At 42.4% G+C, this 18,378-nt stretch overlaps 1 protein-coding gene across 1 annotated transcript in view; it reads right to left on the bottom strand.

The window, feature by feature from the left end:
* Nucleotides 1–18,378, bottom strand: part of cd276 (CD276 molecule) — a 46,570-nt gene that overhangs the window by 2,056 nt on the left and 26,136 nt on the right. The window contains exons 5-7 of the mRNA XM_061275964.1: nt 14,605–14,742; nt 12,772–12,813; nt 7,692–7,732 (exon numbers count right to left, since the gene is read on the bottom strand). Coding sequence (XP_061131948.1) covers nt 7,710–7,732; nt 12,772–12,813; nt 14,605–14,742 — 203 coding nt within the window. The 3' untranslated portion in view covers nt 7,692–7,709. The remainder of the gene's footprint in view (nt 1–7,691; nt 7,733–12,771; nt 12,814–14,604; nt 14,743–18,378) is intronic.

The following is an 18,378-nucleotide window of genomic DNA, read 5'->3' on the forward strand; positions in this document are numbered from 1 at the left end:
CAGACATAAGTAAGGGAAATGTACAGCAAAGATTTAGAACAAAAGCAGTGTTAAAGGTGAAACTTCTGAAACAACCACGAGCCCACTTGCCTCGAGTGAGGGAACGACAAAGAAGTGCTAAAATGCTGACTGGCAAGTTTGGCAGAAACAAACAGAGGCTTGTCACATCCATGTCTCATCAGTCTGTCAAAAGGTCAGCTGCACCCTAGACTGGTCGCCGATCGATCGCAAGGCACATACAAGCCTTCACACTCACATTCATACCTGCGCTCAGCAAATTTCAACATAGACCATCACCAAAATAGGATTGTATCCAGGATCTTTTAACAAGGAGGAGGCCAAATTAAATGCCAGCGTGTTAAACAGGCAGAAGCAATTCTCGGCTTCCAGCGCACGAGCCGCGAAGCTGACGGACGGATTCATTTGCAGCAGGCACTCCAACTTGCAGGCTGCTTTGGATGGCCTATCAGAGCTTGTTCATGTGCAAAATAAGGCGGATTCAATCTCATCGACCATTTCTTTCGTTTCTTATCATCCGAAACTGGGGGAAAAAAAGGGACCACAGTTCATCCTCCAGAGTTTGCAGCCTTCCTTCTAATTTGTATATTTGAGGAACATTACACGCAAAGAACAGCGGGGCTGCCGCTTTATGACACCGAGGAGCCAGAGCACAATCAGAGGAAGCCATCAAAGACAAACACCGGCGATGAGACCATGAAACGAAACCAAAAAAAAATGAGGAGAGTTGGCGCATAATGAGCACAGACGCTTAAAAGCTCGGTAAAGATCATTACCAGGAGAATCAAACGCCCCCAAAAGCATTTCTCCGTGCGGGGACTGGTAATTATGAAGTATTTTCGATACCTGCTCAGAGACAATGTACATTTACATTCATTTGCATAGCTCCCATTACCTGTAACCTATACTGTGTTTGGTAGATTGGAGGCCTGCACCGGAAATAAGATCTCCGGGGAACTTCTAGAGTAGTTCAATGCATGTTTACATCCTATAAAAATATATCAGACAGCCTTGACCTCGCGTAACTATGTCTCGTCTTAAAATGTATTCTGTATGCGGATAGAGGTTAGCAGTAACCACCCACAAACTCAACAAATATCTACTCGCGGAAAGACAATCGTTAAAACCCCAGAGTATAATGCACTAATATTGATTTCTGAAATTAATAAGCTGTTAAATGCCAGAGTAACGGATGGTGTGCTAACTCATAATAGTACACACACCAGAGGCAGACAACATTTTTCTAATAGATATAGACATTGTCACAATAAAAACAGTGCCTTGAGATAGTTATTTAAATGATTTGTGAGCTTGTATCTCAGAAGAACTATACTTCAAATTATCATTCCCCATTGAAATGAATGGAAATGCAAATAATCCGTTCTAGCCTCCCCAAAACACCCACAATTTGTTAAAATATTACAATGTATAAAAACATAAATATAAATATGATACAAAGAAAATATTCCTAAATGTAAAACCATGTATACCTTATTACACACAGTATGAGTTTGACACCGTTTCCCTACACAGTTTCTAAAGGCTGAGCGTAGAATCAATGAATTCCATTGGCATGATTGTTTCTAAACAAACACAGTAGGATTCAACTTTTGCTGTTCCACTGTATAGAAGCTCGGACTACCAATTGTATGTTTATTTGCTGACAGTTCAGTTGAGATCAATGCATTTCTAATGCCCACAGAAAGAGAAAAAAAACAATATTGCTGTGCCCGCCAAAAGCTGCTTGGCTTTGCAAAAAGATTGCAAAGTGTGTTAGACATAATCATTTTTTATCAGAAATGACCATGCATAATGTTATGGAGAGAGGGTTGCAGGCTGGGGATATTCCTTGGTTGGCTACATTGACGTAATCGTGTCCTTGAGTCTCCTCTGGTTGCTTAGCACCCTGATGGAAAAAATTGACGGGTGCCAGTAAATGTCAAACTAAATAGTTTTAGCCTATAATGGAAGGAGACATTAGGATAGAATAGAATAGATCTTTATTAGAAATTTAAAAAGTGCCAACCGATCACTGCATGAAAAAAAAAAAATAGAAGATTAAATATATATAACAATATATGTTTTAATCAGAGAATATGTTTCTATATCTTTGCTATGAGGATAACCTGGAATTAAAGATAAATTTACTAGGACTCAGATAAATCCAAAATATGGATTGGCCACCATCAATAAAGCAAAAAGTGAACACCACTGGAGGAGAAACTTCAGAGCAAAAAAATGGAACGTCATGTCCTTAGTATCCATTTTCTATGACGCTTCTTTGGACCACTATCAAGGTTGGCCTGCCAATAACATCAACGCCTGCAGCCTCTCCAATTAGATCCACAGTAGCTAACAACCAGCATTATTTTGCCCTTCCCAGTTCTCCCAGTCCAATTGAACACATCCTTTACCTTGCAAGAGACTTTTCTCTCCTTACCGGTCAAGGTATCCCGCCAAAAAAAGGCCCATGGCACTGGTAGCGTTAATTATGAGACTCCTAGCCACGGCCCTTGAGGCTGACTCGAACACGGATGTGCATTAATCTTTACTCTTCTCTTCACACTAAAAGGATGGTTTGAAGAGACTCCTGTGGTAAGCCCCAAAGGCAAGGTGACTGGCGGAGCAGGAGGAAGGTTGAAAGAAAGCAGAAAAATAAAAGCGGCACTTTATTCGCCGCTCGCAACGGGACGCCGACCGCCTTGATAGACGAGTGAGTCATTTTTTTGCCCCCGCCGCTTTACATCCTCACTATGTTAATCGGATTGAATATTTAAAGTGACACAGTATGACATTCCCGGCGACCTCCTCCTTCCACCTGCGTTGTGATTTGTTTGTTTCCCGACGCGGCGTGAAGGTGACCGTCCATTTGGAGGCTGCTGAAGGGCCGTGACATGCTTATTTTCGCCTGTGTTTTATTTATTATTAGGGTCAGAGCCAATTCAGTCTGTCAGATTCAAGCTTTATTTGCTTAAAATGAAAAAACGGGCGCTCATGACAAAATGATCTACAATGTTTATAATATCGCAATTATTGATGCTACTTAGTTAGCTCGTCTGTGCCGTTTTGTATCGTGTGTTAGCATTAAACGGCCATCTTTTTCAATTTACATATGTAACAACTGTGAGCTCTATGATTGAATTGTGACCATGTGTACCCCACCTCTCACTCAAACTCAGCTTGGGTAGGCTAGACCCTGACTCTGACACACTGACAAGTTAAGCGGTTTATTATTTTCCATATCTGCCCAAAGCACATCACTGGACCTGGGACTTCCCGGTCCACAAGTTCTTACAGTCCCAATAAAAAAACATTTTTCAGAGAACAAATACAGCAATTATTTTAGGATAATAATTCCATTAAAGAATGCATTCATTATTTGGCTCGTCAGTTTCCACGACTCCTTTTTTGGCACGTTTGTCTGTCATCTACAAATGCACAGCATATCTTGCCGTCGCAATATCCCAGCAGTCTTCATCCCGCCCATGCACATCCGCATCAACAGGGCAACGGCGCGGCCCTCATGCACACGCTCTCATCTGCTTTATGCCTAATCTTTGGCAGTTAATTGAGCCCAGAGGCAGAGGGTTTCAATGGAGGCTCCTAAGGTTTTTTTTTCCCCCGGCAAAAACAAGAGAAAGAGCCCTCTCGGGGAGCGGAGTGGTAAACAGAGCGGCGCTCTCGCCTTATTCATTAGCTGTCATTGAGTCAGTCGAGTAGCACAGCTGACGTGCTAACGCTGGTCATGTATTGCACATAATTATCAATGTGAAGACAGTAAATGTAGCAGAGTAGTTTCCTTGCATTAGTCAATTTTTAGGCGACGAGGACCAAGCGAAGGCTACTTTGCTACTTTGAATCGCCATTTATTATCCTTTCGAAAAACCCGTCTTTATATATTGCGTTGACACCGTATTGTACACTGGCTACCCCTGCTGGCACACAAAAGAATGGCTTAATTAAATATGACAAGATGACAAACATTTTTTTCCCCATCAACAACCTGTATTACTCGTTTCTTGCCATCTCAGTGGTTATCATCGTACTCCATCACAGTACACGGACGACAGGACGAGGCTGAGGGGGATAAAAGCGCAGATAAGTGGCTGAGACGGCCGCATGCATAATTTAAATACTACAGCCAGTCAAAGCCAACTTGAAGGCATCACACAAGCTCCCTTGGAGACATTCCAGCATCCTTCTGTTAGTTTCTGCTGAGCCTCACCTGACAAATAAGACAGTGAAGGACTCAAGGTATTCCCTCTTTTCTCTCCCGCCTTGTCCTCACTCCCTCTTCCTGCCGACAGCATCGGCAAATAGTTTAAATCTCTTTGCCCTTTTGGGGGGAGCTCTTCAGATAACGCCTACTGTGCAGCAAACACTAACGGCAAGGACTCCTAATCTTAGCAGAGTATATGCGAATACATCGGGGTAGATTAAATTTGTCAGCTGTGCTAAAGCAGGGAGGAAACGGCCATTATATGGCACTAATTGCACCTTTGTGTTGAAAAATGCAATCCACTTTTTCGTCCGGGGTCCTCAGGTACCTAACCCGGAGCTATGGTACTTCTCACTCCCGGACAATTTTTTTTCCCAGATCATTTGTGTGCCAGAGAGCGAGATGAGAAACAATGAAACTGATGTCTTGATGTCGGAGACCGCAGTCAATCCATTCATTTGTGTCTGCACTGCTTGTTATGAGGATTGCAGTTAAACTGGAGCCGAAGATGACTCAGTGGCTCGCTAGTCAATCACTGGGCACAGACACATTCATTCCAATTCACATTCACACCTACGGATAACTGATAGCCTCCGTTGAACCTGAGGAAGGTTTCAACAGATTACAACTCAAAAATCCTTAGTAGATTTTCTAACCACTGAGCCAGACTGAAATGTAAATTCTTTTCTCATTGTGTGGCTGTGGCTCAGTTCTTGGAGTGGGTTGTCCAATGACTGAAGTGTCAATGGTTTGATTCCTGACTCCGCTTGTTCCTTGTCTAAGTGTCCTTGGGGAAGACATTGAACCCTAAATCGGCATTGTAAATGAGATTGTGTCTCGCACTCTTGTGCCCCCGACTGACCAAAAGGCCGGTCACATCCTGCACTAATGGTCATTTCACGGTAATGTTGACGAGTTTGGGAAAAAAATTACAAAAAGCCCCAAATTTGCTGAACTGTTTGCTTTGGACATATTTCTCCAACTCGCAACATACGACAAAGGAGGTTAACTAAATGACACTAAATATTTGTGTGAAAAACACTTACAGACCATCATAGTAAAGATATTTTCATGAAAAAAATAATGTGACCCCAAAAATTTTAATGGTTGTGGGTGTGATACTACAATTAATAAAAACAGTTGTACCCTAAAAAAAATTACATATTTTTTGTGAGATTTTTTTTAATCAATTTAAAACCTTGCTTGACTGTGTTCAACTTTGTAAGTTCTACTTTTCATGTCAAAACTAACAGAGAGAGAGTATCGTCCGAGTGTGCCGCAGATAGTTATTTACTATGTGATCTGATCTCGGTCGCCCGGTAATGACGCCATAAAAGCCTCGAGCGAATAAACATAAGTCATAGATGAACATGTATCGATAAGGAGGAGGTTTATAAAAACAAAGTGCCCCTGAACTCTCCAACAAGTTAATTAAATGCAGAGGCTGGCTTGATTAAATAAGGTATACCGCAGCCCGCGTAAACGCGCAAATCGATGGCAAAAAGTGCCACACAAATATTAGAATAATTGATCAGGGATGATTCAGCAGCCGAGAGGTCGAAAAGGCCGGCAGGATATTAGCGAGCGACAAGAGCAGCGGTGAAGGTCAGTGGATACTACGGTAATGACTAACGCCCTTTCCTTGACTCCAACGGGCCAGACTTTATTTTGGCTAGTTACAGGAAATTACTTTTGCTATTTTCCATCATCTTCTTCTCGCGCCGGGCTCGCACGCGTTGGCTTTATAGCGATGACCAATCAGGGTGCAATAAAAACAAGCTGTAACTGGCCAAGCCTGTAATGAAAAGGATTCATGCAACTGACACCAAACTGACGGTTATTAAAGTAAGAGTTAGAGGCGCATCGGCGCACTAATACAGTGCGCTTCTGTACTATATGTTAATGTCATCTGCTCTATTATTTCCCGCCTTTTGCCTTTGCGATACTATGGCGGCCAGGAATGGAGCCGTAGTTAGGGCATCAGCCAAATAATTACCAGTAAATAAAAGTGAATATTTCAAACAGTAAAATTTCAATCGTATGATCAAATTATGGGTATAATAACCAAAGTGTGTTTTTTGTTGTTTTACTAACTCTGCTGTTTAGTAGAGGAATCAATGGAAGTAAGAAGCTATTATCACCATGTTTTGGCCATAATGTTGCAATTGCATGGCATTCGATATTATCGTTAGAGTTTTATTTATTTATTTTTTACGAATAAAAGCAAAAGATTGAACGCCCGATGCCGCAAAACACTAAGGGTCTGTCATGCCAAAACCCGCTTAGTCAGTCTCACGCAGAGGCAATCACGGAGAGAGGTTACGCTATCAGGAATGTGACATCTCGCATCTTCTCCGGGTGGAACATCGCCGCCGCCTCGGATCTACGGCGGTGACGTTTGACAGAGTTTGGGCCGCGGCGGAGTGGGCGAAGTGGAGTGAGGCCAAAGAATCCTTCTCCGAGTGTACCCTTGCCAGAGGCCGTCTGTGAGTCAGTCTGCGCCGAGCCAAAACAGGCTGCTTCCACCTCCTGATGCGACCCGCAACTCCGCCCCCTTGCGTTCGTGCCACATTCACTGAATTGTTTTTGATGACAATTCTACATGATGGGGCCTTGTTGAATCAGGTTTGGCATCCCTCCATCTGTTTTAAAGTCCTTGGCTTGTGTTGTTCTTTTATTGAAGAGTCCAAAATAAATAATATGGTTTCGGTCAGCTAAGGGGAGCAATACAGCTCCAGCAATATAAGCATTGATGTGTTTCAAGCTGCTTGCAGCTGTCCGTAGAAGTATCTATTAGAAGTACCAGAGTCTTTAATCAACATTGCATGCATGGCTTTGGAACATTGGAGAGGAAAGCAACCTACTGGATTTTATTAGATAAAATAAATTGTAAAAAAAGAAGAGGACCTTGAGGCCTTTTTGGTTTGTTTCGTACTTGTATATGTGTAAGATATTTTAAAAGAATCCATTAGGGCCTTCTTGCATTTGTTTACCTCTACTTTGTAAGATCTCTTTAGGAGGATACTGCTCTCTAATACAGAATGTTTTCAGAGTAATTGCGCCCCCCTGAAATGTCACAAATTGGCCGCCGGCGCACCGAACAATAACATCAGCAAACAAGAACGACAAATGAATGTAAAACGAACTAAATAGTTTCTGGACAAAAACAAAGAGTGTGTGACTCAAGCTTTGGAGTGTTTACAATTAATCAGCGGTTTGATGCCAACAGCCGAAGGGCGGGAGAAAAAAAGGTTTGTTTGCATATTAAGTCCAATAAAACACAAGTGTCACATCACTGCTGTGATTTGTTATATCAAAATGCCAAGAATCTCATATTTCTTTTGCACTGAATTAATACCGCTCAGGCTCATTACGTCGTCACTTACCCCGTAATGTGTTTTGAAGAGAGTCAAAAAACAAAGACACAGGTGATCCACATTCACAACACACTCACCCTTCGTTGTCTTCGGCCTTAGCTCGTCAGTAATGTCATAGCTGAGGAGGAAAAGATGAGATCAGTGTGAGATACACATGATGTCCGTCCCCCCGCTTGTTGCATCATCAGGAAGCAGAAGGCGTCACACTTTTATTTAATTAGTCACACCGGTGCGGAGGAGGCGGATCGGATGAGTGAGATGGATACGCCAACTCTCCTAGCAAGCTTCTACTGTGCTGTCAGACGAGTGGAGATAACGCGATAGGAAAGTGCGCACTATGAGTATCACTACTAGCGGTAGTAAGTCTGGGTCTAAGTGTTTTGTAAAGAGGAATACACACATATTGGGCCACATCGAATGTTTTTTCCCTTACGATCAAAGTCAGGACAAGCTAGCCTGAGGCATGATGAGGTAATTTTCCTCCTCGATCTACTAAAAAAAAAACGATCGGTTCAACAGTTCCTTAGGTGTAAATAATACTGATGACCTAAAAGTTAAATACAGCTGAACTTAAATTTCGGAAAGGTCGGTGACCTCTGGAGCAGATAAATAACGGGTATTCTCTGAAACATCGTGAAGTAGTAGCGCTCCTGTTCAGCTGGATTGCGTCTAATTCCAAATCAATGCAATATTAAGAGCTTTATAATTCCAGTTATTATCCGAGCAGTGTTTTCAGTCTCTCGGGTGCATCCCTGGGAGAAATACGCTCGCGTGCCGTGCAGGCTTTTGCCGTCAAAGCCGCGAGCGCGGTGGTTCCGTAACATGCGTGTAAACCGCTAAACAACTCAGCACGGGGAAGGCTCTTAATTAGCCCTCTTGAAGTTATTCGGCAGCCATCACCGCCGTCCTATTTACATATCTTTAGTTAGTAATGCGCGGCCGCTGGGAGAGCCTCGTGGCTGAGGATGCGTTGCCATTGAAAAGAAGGGCATGTCAAGTTGAGCTGCTTTCCGCGGGCCCTCTTCCTCTCAATTATGACTAGTGATGTATGCGAGGGGACCCAAAGGTCTGTCAAACAAAGTTATGATATAATGTTGTAAGCAGCAATGCAGCAATGTGTATTTATATCATGGCAAGAAAGGCTACTTTCTGATTGAGCCAAATTACTGTATCACTATGCAGATTAACTTTTTAAATGAATGAATTCTAGGTTAGTCAGATTGCTGATTTTTGATTGGCAGAGCGGTAACAACACACTTCCTTGGAATTAGTGGCTGGAAGTCAATCCGAAAGATTGTCAACCAATATGTTATTGTGGCTTTGTGTTGCAATGCATTAAACTGAGAGTTGCCTATAAAGCTCAACATTATCTTTTCAAAAGGCATTTCCCCTCCCCTGCCCAATACATCGCCTGTATAGGAATCCATTATTTTCCGCAAGTGTACCTAATGTTGTCCCCGGAGGGTAGAGATAGAAAAAGGAGCCGCTGTTATTGATTTCTTGAGTGTTGCTTTCCTTACCAAGACGCCCTCTTTTCAATATAATAATATCATACAGTTCAGGACAATTATACACAAAAAACAATTGTCTGTCTGTATTGAAAAAGATGCATGCATTGTGTATCAAAGTCCCAGAGGCAATTAAAGACGCCCAGGAACATACAGCTAATACTCCCTATAGAATATTGAAACGCTGGCAGTAATTCGCTGCGAGCGTAACACTGCGATCCCCCCAGAGAAGCATAAGGTGAACACTCCGTTCCTCGCGCATTAAGGTGTTCTATCTTTATTGCCGTACGTGCCGGCGAATAACTCGATAGACGGGACAGAGGGGGGATATAAAAAGAATAGAGGTGACTTTGACTGATACGGCCGTCCTTGTTTCTGTCCGTCTGCAACAAGCAGCCTTTAGGCTCATTTATGCTTCGACAAAAATAGATGCGTGGCGTTTAAAATAGTATTATATGTCCTCATACTTTCATGCGTGTGTATTTATAATCTGCCAGTTCTAAATCAGGATTTCCCCCCAACTCTCAAGTATTGACAACAGACATTTAAAAAAAAAAAAAAGTCTATAGATGTTCTGTGCATATCTGACAGTGGGCATAAACGAGCCTTGTGTTATCTCGCCGTGTTAAATCAAGTCAATACTTGGCTTACTTGGAGATTTGGAGGGATTTGAGCATTTGCTGTTAATTGCTTCAAAGTGAGGCAGAACGATTTTTGAGAGTTTCGCGCAGCACGAGCATTTGGAGTTTGACTCTCAACTACAATATAATAAACCTCTAAAACAGGGGTGTCTAACTCATTTTTTTTGCCGGCCGCATTGTCGTCGTAGCTTCTTTCGGAGGGCCATTATGACCCAAACAAATGTATGATCACCTCATATTATATACAGTAAAAGCTACAAAACAAACTGACAAATAACTCGTTTTCAAATCAGACGAGTAAGAACTGGTCAAATATTAAAAAAAAAAGTGAAGACAATTTGCAATTCTAGTAATGACACACAAATTTGATGCACAATTTGTCTTCAGGGGCCACATAAAGTGATGTGGCGGGTCGTATCTGGCCCCCGGGCCTTGAGTTTGACACCTATGCTCTAAAACCATCGTCATAAATCAAAGTAGCCTTCACATATCATCTTTCATCTCTTTTTTTCTTCGAGCTTATATCACACAAGCCTGTGTGTCCAACACATCTGAGAGGAGGAACACATGTATTTGGCTGTCTATACAAGTGTCGCTTTGCATGTCGAGGGGGAGGTGAGCATGTTGTTGCATGTGATGCCGCTCGTACAAGTACCTTACTGTGAGGTACAAAAATGTCAACAGAAAAACAAAACGTAGCAAGGCAGGAAAAAAAAAAGTATTGTATTAAAATCTGAATCCAACAAAAAAATGTTTTTCGAAACAGCTATTTGCAAACCCATCGTAGCAATCTGCATGGAAAGTAAAGAACCATGTTGAGTTACCGCACAGTGGCAAAGGTTCATACGTGTGCACTCTGAATCCCACAATCGGAGCGCTGTTGTTGAACACTATTTGCCGTAGCCATAAAGGCAACAAAGGAATACCTCAGCCCAGCGTGACTGAGAGAGTCCTGGTTCCTAGTTATCAGCGCTTATTGTTCCAATCAGGCTGCTTTTGAAAAGGAAGGCGTGCTCTGCTTTGGACAGCTCATTAAGATAACGCACATGAGCTCCCCATCGTCGCCATTAAAGTGGAGCTTGTTTTGGGCGGCTTTGTTTCGGGCATGAACCTGTGCCTTTGTCAGCACAATTGGAGCCAGATGGCAACACAAAAGCCGCCTGTCTTGAGTGCTTACACGAGCCCATCTCAGAAGACAATGGCCATTAGCTCGCCTTCTCCAGCGCCGCCGCCCTACGACGTCCACCTGGATCGAAACAAGATCCACATGATGACAGGAGGGATCGAGGGCAAGGACCGTTGGTCGCTAGTCGTTGCTGTGATCGGCTTGCACTGTGCTACCCTCCTCTACCCTTTTCGCTCACGCTAAAATATTCAGGCCGGCTAGTTGTGGGACAGCTGACCCCACTCCTGGCTGCACGGATCACTCTGAAACATTCATGAGGGACTGGGAGGCAATAAAGAATAGAAAACGTCATCGCCTCTACCGCCATCACCTCGCGGCTTATTAAAATCACATGGTATTAACTTTACTGTTGGCGAGAAAAGGCTAAATAATTCAATCAGACTAAAGGAGGAGTCAAATGAATGACGCAAATGAGATTAACGCTTGAGGGAGAACTGCTCAGGATGGTGATGAGCATTTACTGAAGTTCACTTGGCTTCTTTAAAGTTGTTTGTGGATTTAATAGTGGTCGTGTCGTCAAGTCAAACATTTATTTATTTATTTTTAAATAAATGTATTTATTAAGTTCGACAGGCTCCACATTTGACCAATATTAACGAAATCCCCTGATCAGTCTAGGCGGGAGTCCATCTTTTGCCTCAAGTCATTTGGAAAGACCCTGGCCCCCGAACTGAGTGAGTGTATACAAAATGAATGGATGAACTGGTGGACATGCCCTGTAATTGGCTGGTTGCCAATCAACTTTCAATAGATGGATGGATGTTATTTTGCAAAAAGACAGAATTGACTCCGGATTTACCTGCCAACTGCAGAGACTGAGCTAGAAGCGTTGGCCTTGCTATCAGCTCCTAAAAACGTCTCTTAATTTAATTTCCCTACTGACATTACATAACATGTCATTTTTGTTTTTATTCATTGGATATTCCAATAAAAGTATGAACTTAATCACAAGGCAAAACTTTAAAACAGAGAACCTCAAGGTTCTCCAGGGGATGTTCCCTTGCTGGTACTGCGTAGTGTCGATGTACACCCCAGATATCAAAAAGTGCGGCTCCATCAACAGGCTTGACGTGCACGGGTGCTCTTCCACCGCCCATTTGGTGCAACTTGAACATAATGAATTTTACAGTCAAGCTTTTTGGGGAAGGTGGAATGTAAAACAGCTTGTTGGCGTCTCTAAATGAGTGCATCTGTCTCCATCCAACACACACGGACACACACACACACGCGCGCACACACACACTTGACTAAGAATGATGCCAACAGGCTGCTGTACTTGGTGCCTGGAGCAGGTCTCATTTTTTATGTGCATTCATGCTTCATCAGCATTCACTGGCACTTGAGTAAACAAAGTTAACATTCACTAAGTGCTTTTGTTGGGTCGCCCTAACACCTGCCCACCTGCTCAGACTCTTTGCTTGAGTGTCCAACTGCCACATTGGCTAATTCATCTTCTTGCTTGTGTTTGAGAAGCAACGTAGGCTATGGCAATAATTTACAAAAGTGCACGTTCATGTTAATTGTTGGTTTTTCCTTTCAGACAAATTGTTCATGTGTGAAGTAATCTCCAATTATTGGAGATTGTTTGGCATTTATGGTGATATTGGCTATTTCTGCAACTCACCGTCTTCTGTTTTCTACCACTATGCCTTAACAGCTTGACATTGTGTTTTTTGCATACTTTCTTTGTCCTTACAAAAGCTGATAACACAAAGAAAAACATTAATCCTGCCTAGTATATTTTTCCCTGTCATAAACATATAGGCAATATTTCTGCAATTGCGATAACTGCGCTTGTGTGAGCAGGTGTGGATCGGCTGACCTGTCTTTGACTCTTCTTCTTCGAGTTCCTTGGCCTCTTCAGCTGTGAGGGAAAAAAAAAAAAGAGCCGGTATGAGTGGAAGTTGATGGGCACAATGCAGTCACTTCATCAGCAGCCTGGGGCGAGCTCAAAAGCCATCAAGCTCAACACAACTGCGCCCCGTCGCGACACGCACGCTTGCACGCACGCTTGCACGCACGCACGCGTACACGCACGCAATCACAGCCATAGCCAAGCCCAAACATACTATACATCCTTCTCATCAGGAGAGTAAACACATTCGGCTTTAGCTGCTGGCTAAAAAACAATCAGTAGAGTTGTGGAATGACACCACTATGGTGAGTGACACACTTGCGAAAGGAACTTTTGAGTTGTGCTTAAACAGACTTTTTAATGGGCTTCTCGCAAATATTTCAGTTTCATCTGTGTCTGGCCACCCATCAAGTACAAAATAAATAGTATAATTTCTTCGGAAATTGCGTCTGCAAGCGAGACATGCATTCATATTATTTGGATGATAACCACCAGAGAGAGACAATTTTTTTTTGTGGGCATTGACACGAAACAGAATTTTCCTTGCCAACAGGCTAACTTCAAGAAATTCTTGCTTTTACAAAAGCAAGTCAAGTCAGACATGTTATTAGTGTTTCAAATGATATGAAAATAAAAAAAAAATACATAACATGATTTATATAGTGTGATCTGAGACGGCAAGGAGAACATCACTCTGGTCCGGTAATTACCATGACAAAATGTCTGAGAATCACTTAAAAAAAATAAAACTGCTGGTGCGGACAGGGACAGGATGGTCCAAAACCACGGGCTCCGCTGTCATGAGATCCGCGCAGAGTGGAGGAGACATTTAAATAAAGGTCAGTCGGTGTTTGCAACGGTGCCCAGAGGTTTAAAAATAAATATGGAAGTGACACAGACTTGGGAGAGTAAAGAGCTCCATGGAACATATACAATCAAATGAAATGGAAAGAGAGAAATATATAATACACTGGCTGCCAGGGCTCTTGGGGTTGCGTGGCCCCCTTTTTTGTTGGGTGGAAAGGAGGTGGAGGCACTGAGAGCAGGATTGATTATCTGGTTAGCCATCTTATTGAAATGTAAAGGCGTGCAGACGCTGTTTCCCTTCTGGCAGCGCTTTGGTGTTTGAAGTGGAGGTGCCGCGTTGCCTTGTTCACGTACAATACACACTAATGGAATGACAGGGTGTGACGACGGAGGATTATAAAAGCCAACACAACAGCCTAATTGTGCGTTTTGTCTTCAAATGGCGTTCCTGGGCCGAGCCGGATTGTAGTGGACTCGCTCCTACGCGCGGCGTGCGGAAGGGGTCAGTTAAAAAAAAGCGTGGAAGTAAGCAATTTATCTTTGCTGTCTTCCTTGTCATATATGTGGGCCTTCGCGGTGTGTATCATAACCCAACCAAGCAGCTGAGCCGATTGTACTCAGCAGTGAAAGCTCCAAATCCGGGGGTGGCATTCTCCTTTTTTTTTTTTTTTAAAAACCTTTCAGCCTTTTCCACTAAACTTGATAATGAACGCATGGATTGATATCAGCATCATGGATTGCGTATAATTCGATTATTGGATTGCTAGACTGTTTACTTTTATTTGAGTAATATTATTCTTAAGTAACAGTATTTTATTGGTTATTTTCTTTTTCTTTAGTTACCACGCATTTAAATTTGAAAACACTGACCTCCAAAATGAAAGTATTCACATTTTGTTCAACCCGCAAGCCTTATACGTTGACATGAGTCTGGTGGTGAGCCATCATTAGTGAGATGTGAGAATGCCCACCGGTGTTGAATGACCTCCTTACCTTCCCTCCTGGCCTCCTCACAGCTCTCCTTGATCTTCCTGCGGCAGACGGCGGCCAGCGCCACGAGCAAGACCAGCAGGCACACGGCCAGGCCGACGGTCACCCACAGCGCCACGGGGGGGAAGGAGGGGTTCTGTCCTGAAGCGGGGGAAGAGGGGTGGGGATTGAAAGCGGGGGCGGTGCAGTAGACAGGAGAAAACCTTATGAGTCATACTGACTGATTTATTCAATTCAAATCTAGGTCAATCATCGTTGATCTTGGTGTTCATTTTGATTCACTGTCAGACTTGGTTTTTCACCTAATAATTGGTGAAAAACAGATCCCAAATTTTGTCCCAAACATTATAACAGAAGTTACATTACTCATCATCAGTGGTGACCATTTACCAGTCTTCACACCCAAAACCGAATTATGAAAGACAACAGAAGGATGAGTCAACCTTTTGGTCTTTGTGAGAATGGTTGGATGGACGGCTGGTAAGAGCCTCTTCAGAACTCCTTTTGAGTCATTCCGTCGGGTCCAGATGGCTGCCTTTTTTCGCTCAAACAACATTGGCATGGCATTAAGCAAGCTGGAGCTAACTATTGCCTTCTGCCGTCGAGGTTCTGATGAAGGGCGTTTTTGGTGCATTATCTCCAACAGGGATCCGGACACAAACACGATTATGCATATTAACACATAAATTGTGTTTTTAATTAATGCTTTTCCGACACAGCTCTCTTGTAAAATCACATAAAAGTGAGTTACGGTGTCTCAGCAAAGGGCAGAATGATGAGTAGAAGCAAAAAAAAAAAAGGGGGAAATGGTCAGCAAGAAAAAAAAAAACTATATCAGAGACACAGACAAATTTCCCCTGAGAATTCAAACTGAACAGAGGGAGAAGAAAAGAAAACAGGCGAGCCAGTGAATGGCTATGAGCCTGGTGGTAGCACAAACAGGCTTCCTTCAGAGAATACCCGCTCTGGCCAGATAATAATGGAGAGGGGAGGAAAAAAAAATTCTGAAAAAAAATGCTGGCTTTGGAAAGAGGAAATGATGAAGCATCTGCAAAGCCTTGGCACAGAGTCTCAAGGCAGACAGTCAAGGCTTTATACAGTGAAGCCAAGATGGAGGGCAAACAGAGGGGATCCTTCCCGGGGATGAGCCTCAGTCAGAGGTGCTCCATCTGACGATGGCAAACAATTGTTCCTGTTTGTCCCTCGCAAGAGGTAATGAAGGGGCAACAGTGTTCAACAAGAAAGAAAAGGATATTTGAACGTGGAAAAAGTTGTACAATTTGGAGTCCTACCAAAACTGTGGTTAAAATATTTGAGCACAGTTATTCTTCTCCCAGCTGACTTTGGATGAGAGGTCCCCAGTTACACCAGTTTTAAAACAAGTGTTCTGGAAACGGAATAAATGAACATTTGACCTCAACCGGAAAATTTCATTTTGAAAGAGGACCGAATCCAATTTGTACAAGTGCAATACGGAAAAAAAATCTGAATACAAACTACCAATATTTGATATTAGTGCCGTTGCTACAAAGTGTATGAAATGTGCTCAAGTCACCTGTATCATTTTGATAATAACCAGCCAGGACCGATGCCAGGTTTTTCCATCTTTGTTCTTCGCTATTTAAAAGACGCCCCCCCACCGAGAGCCTCATTGTATCCACAGAGAAAAACATACTCAAAAACAGTAATCAGAGGTATATCGTCAAGTACTGCGCAGACACACACTCTCACACACATTGATATCAATTTTTTTTTCAAGAGTGAAGAAATCTGATGCTCTTCGGATTGTGTCGTCTTTCTCATTCTTTTTATTTTCACACTTTTCCGGCCACATTCCCGCTCCCTCAAGGCGGACTGATAAAGACAAATGCCACAGTCGGCTATCATTGCCACGCCGGGGCCCAAGGTGCCGCACGATCATATTTTTCTTCTTCTCGTGTTTGATGATGTGATTTTGTTTTCTTCAGAAATAGATTTGTCTCTAATGGCTTTGTTTACCTAGCCTCTATTCCCTTCTGTGCTAGGAAATGGATGGAGTGCCTTGGACATTACCTGCTGCAGCAGATTTTATATGGACTTGCACCAAACAAGCTTCCCTTTATAGGTGTATATCTCTAAATAGTTTGGGTGTGTGTGTGTGTGTGTGTGTGTGAGGGGGGAGTACATCAATTCCATCTTCACCATTTGTATAATTTCATGACAACTGCATATAACTCTGAAATTGGATATGTGAAAAAGATTTTGCCATATGGCATGAGTATGACCCCATGTTTTTGTCCGTATAGTCATCATCGTTATCATTGGAAAAAATATTTTTAAGAGCCTGCAGTGTCAGTTTACATCAAGTTGAGCTAAAGAAACTATGCAAACCAAGATAATGAAAAATGTGTTTCATTATTAAACACCATTGGATTCTAATAAGAGGTCAGACAAATGTGTTTCAACTACCGTGACGCTGGGCGCACCGCATCTGCAAATCGAACGGCCTTTCAATGGAATCCTCCTCTATTGGTCTATTATTTAACGCGTTGCCAAACACTATTAGCAGACCTACATCCCATTAGGGAGAAGAAGTCTATCTAATAGGCAATGGAGCTAATTTTAAGAAGGTTCAGTTCTTCCGTCATTTGTTAAGCCCAATGCAATACTAACCTCCTTGCTGAAATTCGTGTTCATAATCCTCTGGGGAATAATACTTTCTATCGTGAGTAAAGGTTGATTTATCGAGAGCATATGTTTAAAGTGGCTATAATTAAAACTATTCTTTTTGACTCGAGACACAGGTAATCTTTTTTTTACTTTAGTTCATGGTGAAAGTGGTCGTCTAAGATGACAGCCACTATAACGGTAATTAATTGGGAGCACTGACAATCATAGCAGTATCGCTGAATATTACTCATGACCGCCTAATTACATCAGATAAATATCTTTTAGGATTTTTTTTTTTCCTGCTGTGGTCGTGCTACATCTGCTTTTGACACAGTTGTATGTTAGCAAGCAAACGTGATTGGGGTACGCAAGATAGATTTTGAGCTTTTAGCTTTTTGTCATGGCAGTAAAATTTGATGACTCTAATAACTCAGTTCCACAAGGTCAAAGCTTGACCAAACATTTTGTGGGGGATAAAGACATTAATAGGTGCCACCTACTGACCAAAATGTACAGTTGCAATAACTGCACACCCCTAACTCGTCTTGAATCTGGACTGGACCGTTTTAAATTTCAACTCAGATAACCAAAGAGTAGTCAGCCATCTGACCATTTTAGTTCAAAGTCAAAGTCAAAGTCAGCTTTATTGTCAATCTCTTCACATGTCAAGACACACAAAGAAACCGAAATTACGTTTTCTCTATCCCACGGTGACGAGACATATTACACGATAGACATACAAGTAAACGACACAATATAAACCAAGAAGGCACAAACAATAAATAATAAGAGTAATGAATAAAGTTTGATGTTTTATGAAGTGTTTTTCATGATCAAAAACCTTGCGTGTTCAAGATAAACTCTTTGGATGCACGAATCCGCCTGTGATGGTGCCGTTGTGTGTCGTGGTGAACACAACTGCAGTTTATCTTATTTTGTCAACTGGATTACAGGTGCTGCATTGCCTTTGGGTGTTTTGTATTCTAAAAGGCCACAGCAGACAGCTATGTTAAAAAATAGATGTTTAACAGGGCCAGGCAACAGTATGATAAAATGCGACTTCCTTATGGAGCTTCTAACATCGCCTGTGAGACAGAAGCCCTCCTTATTCTCTGGAAGACACTAACG

Source organism: Syngnathus typhle, linkage group LG4, assembly GCF_033458585.1.
Source record: "Syngnathus typhle isolate RoL2023-S1 ecotype Sweden linkage group LG4, RoL_Styp_1.0, whole genome shotgun sequence".
Classification (NCBI taxonomy): Eukaryota; Metazoa; Chordata; class Actinopteri; order Syngnathiformes; family Syngnathidae; genus Syngnathus; species Syngnathus typhle.